Source organism: Varanus komodoensis, unplaced genomic scaffold (assembly GCF_004798865.1).
Source record: "Varanus komodoensis strain SLA01 unplaced genomic scaffold, ASM479886v1 scaffold4, whole genome shotgun sequence".
NCBI classification, from domain to species: Eukaryota; Metazoa; Chordata; class Lepidosauria; order Squamata; family Varanidae; genus Varanus; species Varanus komodoensis.
This window is the reverse complement of record NW_025335941.1, coordinates 59,236,935-59,243,997: the sequence shown is the minus strand read 5'-3', so window position 1 is coordinate 59,243,997 and position 7,063 is coordinate 59,236,935. Positions and strand designations below refer to the sequence as shown.

The 7,063-nt window shown below is 39.3% G+C and overlaps 1 protein-coding gene across 4 annotated transcripts in view; it reads left to right on the top strand.

Moving 5' to 3' along the window:
* TMEM135 (transmembrane protein 135) overlaps positions 1 to 7,063 on the top strand; it is a 179,042-nt gene that overhangs the window by 112,893 nt on the left and 59,086 nt on the right. For all 4 annotated transcript variants that reach the window (XM_044441519.1, XM_044441518.1, XM_044441520.1 and 1 more), the window contains exon 6: positions 3,325 to 3,371. In XM_044441519.1, the coding sequence (XP_044297454.1) occupies positions 3,325 to 3,371 (47 nt within the window). The remainder of the gene's footprint in view (positions 1 to 3,324; positions 3,372 to 7,063) is intronic.

Here is a 7,063-nt window from a genome sequence, read left to right as displayed (position 1 = left end):
GAGAGAGAGAGAGAGAGAGAGAGAGAGAGAGAGAGAGAGAGAGAGAGAGAATGGGGAAAGGATCTAGCTGCAGGACATAATGTCAACCAGGAAATGACAAATAACATGAGTTAGAAAGTGGATAGATGAATCTACCCTCCTCACTCTCAAAATACTAAAACTTCTTAGGGGTATCCAGTGAAAATGATTGGCAGCAGTTCAGGACAGACCATGAATGAATGAGGGTTAGATGCCCCAAAGTTTTAACCCAATGAGAAACCATGGGCTCAAATGCTGTGTTGTTTAGCCCTCAATAACCTAGAGTTCCAGGCTTGAACATCGCAACTGGTAGCTCAGGAAAGATTGTTACTGGACTGTTTAGGAAAGCAGATGAAAAGGGAGAGTGATGGACGGTGGGAGAGAGAGGCCTTGACAGTCCATGGGCTGTCATTATGTGTAACTGGCCCACTATGCCACTGAATGCTAGTTCTTTGGGAGCAACAGCAGGTGACAGCTACTCCCATGAAGCCTGTAGTGTGATTTTCCTTGTGGCCAGTTGGAGGTACGGAGATGAATGGAAGGCAGAAGAGGAGTGGACTTAAAAAATAAAACAGAATAAAATATTGGTTGGTTTGGGGTGATTTTGTTGTGAGTGTATGCCTTATGTACCCATGTGTCCCCAAGTGTTTAATCACCTATGGGAGTAATTAAATAACACCCACTGAAAAGCTGGAGATAAATTTGCTAAACAAATTAATGTCTGGTGCCAGTTGTCAAAAGAGGAAAGTGGATTAGGGATGGCCCTCACTATCCTGTATTGAACATAATTTGGGCTGCATGGAGTGCAAACAAACTTCAATCCAACATGCAAGCAAACTTGAACACATGAAAAGCCTAATTTGGACACTGTTCTTAGCCCTTTGCCGACACCCCCCCACCCCCCGTAAAAACCAGCTTAATGAAAGGTAGAAGGCTCTCATTGTTTGGCGTTATGGATTGTGGGGCTAATGCACACCCCATGATCTCTGCCTGCAGGTGGTGTTTTTCATCATCAGGTAACGGAGCTCACAATGTTCCTCAATTATGGAGAGTCTCTTTTTTATCTGCAGTCAAAAAGACCTTGGATTCAGGACAAGCCCACGATCCCTCATTGCAAAAGACATTCTGCTTAGCTGAAGTAACATAGGGCTTGTACTAGGACCAATATGGCCACCAATAGTGGAGGTGAGGTACAAATTGAAGTTGGGCTCAGGGAAGGTCTGTTGCTCAGTCGTATAGCAGAAGTCCTGAATGCAGGAGGTCCCAGGTAGGATCCCTGGCATCTCCAGGTAGGCTGGAATAGAAACCCATGCCTTGTTGGTCAGTGTCAAGAGTAGAGGGCTAGATAGACCAATAGTCTGACTCAGTCTAAGGCAGCTTTTTCAGTTTTGGATGCATGGAAGGCCATTTAAATTGGAGCCGCTATATTTGAGAGTTTGCATTAAACACCCCCCCTCCACCAGCCCTCTGTTTGACTAGATGAAACTTTGGACTAAATTGTGTGTGTTGTTTTTGCTGGCTTTAGGTTATTGGCATATATAAAGAACTGAACTGCTAGTTTCATGCACCAAAGAGATCTTGTCCTTTTGATTCTTTAACAGATGCTCTCCCATGTTACAAGGTAATGAAGCATATGTGTCCTGCAGTTTGAGATAACGAAGAAATCCTATCGGAAAAGCAGAAGCCACTCTTTGCGTCTTTGCATTTGTCTTTAAGGGAAGGGTTGCTACAAGAAACTTATACTGAAGTTGGAAGTTGTAGCCATGGGAAAGAGCACTGGATTCTGTCTCTGTGCCCCTAATCTTTTCAGTCACTTAAAAATGACTCAAGCCCTACTTGACAAATTTCCTGCCTGCTTTATCTAACTAGACTACATCCATAACTCTCAGAAACTTTATTTCTTTAATTTGACTTCCAACTTGTCCTACAGCAAGGTTACCTTCAGGATCGTGTTACTTTTACAATATGCCGTATTTAATGTCCAAACCAAGTACTGTAGTGGGAAGAGTTTGTTTTGTGGAATTAGTAAACATCAAAGGTTAGGTTTTGCGCATTATGATACCTGCCAGTGAACAGGAATGTTGTGAAAGTGTGTTAACATTGCATTTATCTTTTTTGTGGGCTGTGCAAACAATACCAACAATTAAAGGGCATTCTTGGAGAATCACATCTTTAAAATCAACAACTAATTTTTGCCTTTAAAATACTTAGTGGAGTAGGCTCCTTTTGAATCCAGTCTTTATCTAATCACATGTTTCCAAGTCAACTGTTAATGATCAGAAAACCCTTGTAGCAATCTGAACTGATGCCAGCATCACCCACTGTTGGAAAAATAAAATAATTAACTTGAACCGACATGCTGAGATGCAACTGTGGCAGAATATCTCTGCTGAAATTATGCATGGACCTATGCCAGTAGGCAGCAAAGAAAACACGTGGAAGAAACAGCAGGGAGTTGCAAGTTATGTTTATATGTGCAACTGAGGTTTCATTAACTTCTGAAATGAGTGTGTGCCACTTCATAATCTGGATGCTTTCGCCGACTTGCTGCAAAGCCTGTTGGAAGCTCCCAGTATGGTGGGGTGGGGAAGGGTGGCATGTATACTTCAAGCATTCTCTTGTTTGTGGTCTGTAAGGAGCCCTGGAAGATGGACCATGGCCAGGCTGAGCCAGCAGGTTGCCTGTGCTTAAAGTTGGCTTCAGGTCCCATCGGAGTGCCGCCACCATCCCCTTGCCTCATCTGTTCATTCCCCATCTTTACACCCTCTTTTGTGGCTGGCTGGATCGTCACCACAGGGCCAGCTCTGCCACCATCTCCCTTGCCTTTGCTTCTCTGTTGCTGATGCTCTTTTATTCAGGGGTAGATGCCTGCTTCCTGGATGGAACTTCCTCTTGGCAAATACGTATAGCAAGACTGTGGGGGCACTAAGACAGACTGGCACTTTGGTTATCTTCTTCTGAAGATCCGAGAACTAGAAAGAGAGATAGGATACTGGCATTATTGAAAATACAGCACTCCTTGCCACAAAGCCTTTGCCTCCTGCTCCACCTTCCTTTTGCATATCTTCTGGATAAGGGCTTTTCTCTGATAATTCACACTGCATCTTCAAATTTCTCAGTCCCTGAACTTGTTAACATGTTGGGAGGTTAGAAATAAAGCATGTTGGAGAAAAATCACAAAAATAAATTACTCTAAATGTTTAAAACTCTTCACTGAATTATTGTGGTATCATACAACCTAAGATCAGTTGTATCACTCTTGTTGTTAATTAGTTATTTAAATAATGTTTTTTCCCCTCTTTGTAGGTCATTTTGTTCTGCATCACAGCTGCCCTGTTTATGTTCTTTTTCAGGTATGTGCTTCTACATTTTTCGTTATAAAAAGGATTGTTTGTACTGGAATTTGTTCTCTATGTTCATTTTTTTCTGAAATAAATAACAAATTACATATTTTTATTTTATGTGCCATTTACATGATGTGGTTTGATAACAAAGATAATGCCTGTTGCATCTGCAATCTGATATTTCCTGTTGTGCTTCTGAAGTCACCTCCTTTTACTGGTTCAAATAAAACCCAAAATTTGGCTTGCATTGGAAAAATATGTGGTGATGATGAGGATGCATAAGGAATATGCAAATAGTGATTTTTCCCTTTGTCTCTCTCTAAGATAATAGCATTTTATTTCTGTCCTAGTTACCTTGACTTTACTGGCCATAGGGAAGAAATTTAGGAACCCTGATAAATGAATAGAAGAATGTGATAGCTAATACATAAGTGATAACCGGATTATTTGCATAACTGAAAATTTGGTCCCATTCTCCTTACATAACAGTTGGCTAAAATATTAATTTCGCTAATGCTGCAAAACATTTCCCTGGATACTGAAAAAATATTCTAAATGCAGGTTTGGCATATGAGCATCCAACTGTTTCTGGTACGATCTGGAGGATTTGAACTCTTTTTGTGGCTGTCTCCTCTTTAAGATTATTTAGAAAGTGTACAATCTTTGCCAGTTGTTAGCCATTTTATTGATACAAGCTGCTTTGGGAGACGGTTATTACCTGAAAAGTGGGATAGAAATGCAGAAAATAAATAGGGAAAGTGGTATTTTTAAGCACTCTGTCAAATGAAGAGTTCACACAGGGAACTGACTGGGGTTTTGCTATTCCACTTCCAGTGTTTCAGGGTACTTTATGGCAAGGCAGAGGCATGCTATCTGTGGCACACAGGTGTTTGAAAACATCCATTTGCAAAAAACACAATGGCCCAATCACTGCACAGCTTAAACTAATTGGGATGTGCACTGAGGTATTCCAGGTATTGTTTGCCTACTTACCTGCCTGGTTGTTGGTGGTGTCATAACTTGTTTGAGAGGGAAGACCCTCAAATATCCCAACGGCCCATGGGGTTTTGGTAGTTTGTTAGCCCCGGCGACAACACAGTCTCTAGGTTTGCCCAACACAGCAAGTTGGGCTGTTGACTCATGAAACTGTCGTGGACAATGGGGGGAAAATAGCTACAGTTATTTGTCCCTGAACATGCGAGCCCAGTCAAAAGGTACAAAGGACTCCGTGGCTCAGGGCTGGACCAGGATGTTTCAAAATAGAGGAACAATTCCATTAACTCAAGGGAATAAAAAGAAACTTCAGGGACTTTCCTTGCTTGCTTGACATCTGGATTATGTCAGTGAGCAGAAGTACAGTGGGGATAATTAAGCACTGGTGCTTACATCAAAAGTATCATTAAGGCCAACCAGGAGGTATTACTGTCTGTTTATGTAGGCGGCAATCCTATGCTCATTTGGGAGTTGGCCTACAGAATTCAGAGGAACTTAATTCTGCACAGATATGTATGAGCTTGTGCTGTCAGTGCATTTTCATTATACCTTTCCAGTTACTCAAATCAACTTGCAAAATAAACATTGAAAACTGACACAACACAGTGGCTAAGACATTAGAATTCTAAGTTTATCCATAGGATAATCTCCACCCAAAGAGATCAGCCACTGGCATTGCCAAAACATGTGGCAAAGCAAAACATTTGCAGTTTTGTACCTCCAGCAATTACCTGGCATTGACACATACTTATTAAAAAGCTGTTGTGGCATCCAGGAAACATGAAACATTTTTTTTGCCGAATAAGACATCAGCAAAGAACCATAAACTCTTGTGACAGTCATAAAAATAATGTTCCATGGATTAGGCAAAATAGAACCATCTAATACCCTATTCGGTTTGCCTTTGAGAGTCGGTACCTCATACTTACTCACTGATACTAAGTATTTATAAACATGAGTCATGGTTTTATATAGCTGCTCAGCCTCAAGCAATTTTTCCAATAACAGAGGAGACTCTGAAGCTGTACAAACCTTAGGGGCAAACCCAGATGCTAACAGAGGGTCAGGTATTGCCAAAGCCAGTGTTGTATTTGATGTGCAAAACTGAAAATAACAGATGACAACTTATTATCTATGCCCACTAATTGATTCAAAGTAGTAGGAGTAGTAGAAGAAGATGCTAAAGAAGAATTCTCTATGTCTGAGTTTGTCACATTGACATTTTCTTACCAATATTTCAATATGGAGTTACTGGTAAAGTCAGTTTAGTATGAGAAAAGGGACCACACTGTAAATGGCAAGATGTAACATGCCGTACTTCTTTGACTGCCATGCTTGTAGGGAGCACCTCATCTCTCTTAGTTTGCAGAGAGCCTGATGCCATCACTCTGGTGAGATGATCAGACCTAAAGGTTCCAGAACTGACTGAGCTGATAATCTAATCTAAATGGAGAAAAGTAGAATTTAGAACTGGTCAACAAATATTTGGAAAGCCATATACACCTTTTTAACTTGAAGGTTGCATCCTATTCAAAGAAGAGAGAGTGAGAGTGTAGGAACCTCAGAAACAAAGTGTTAAATTTTTGAATATAGTTTCCAGGTATAAACAGAAGAATCCTGTGTGAAGCCTATACAATTCTAGGTACCTAAATATGCCAGGTGTATTTAATTGCATCCTGTCTATCATGTGAGATCTCATTGATCAGCTTATTCATATTTAGTTCAATCGTTTGGATATATGTCTAGGGAAAAGCATTTCCAAATAGGTAATTACTTAAATAGCCAACAGATTGCCAACATCAAAAGTGGAACTAATGACTGAAGTTTCAAGATGAGCAGTAACAGTTGATCAGCATAAAAATAATTGTAAACAATCTAAATTTGCATACAATCTAAATGATTGTATCTTTCCCTGCTATAAAATAGTTGGAGAAACAATAATTGCTTTTGACTCTGTCTCTTGGGGTCGAATATAAAATTATTACCCATAAAATTCTACTAGAAAGCCATAGTTTCTCAACATAGCAAAGATAAATTTCCAATAAATTTGTCAAGAGCTTTTTCAACATCCAAAGAAATACTAGCAGTTGGATTTGTTCTACTTGTATTGAAAGCACTCAGGTCAAAAGCTAATCTGAGTTTATGAATTTCCCATTGATTTTTAATAAATCCCATCTGGTTGCATTAAATAAATGTTGTGATATCTTTTACTCTATCAGTAAAAACTGCTGTTAACATTTTACATTACAGAACATTTTTCATTCTACATTAATTAATGAAATAAGCTGATAATTAGTGTGCTATTTATGGCCCTTATTAGGTATAAGAATCACAACACTACTAGTATTATTAACAATGCTAAGAGACCAGTCCAAAAATATTATTATGATGAATCATTGGGATCAAAAAGGTAGAGCATATTTTATAATGTTCAGTTGGAAACCTATCTGGTCCAAGTACTTTTGCCATTTCATGTTTAAAATATACTTCATAATTTTCTCAATATGCAGGATAACCAAAAGGAACCCAGCTGAACAATCTAAATTTGGATGATTATGTTGAAGGGGAAAAAAATCCATTTATTCCTCTGATGTTTCCTTTCCCATCGTATACAAATTGGAGTAAATAAAGAATTATGAAATTATATCTTTGGTAAAAGTGTATCATCTTTAGTGGCAAATATAACACTTTGATTCTTTTTCTGTTTT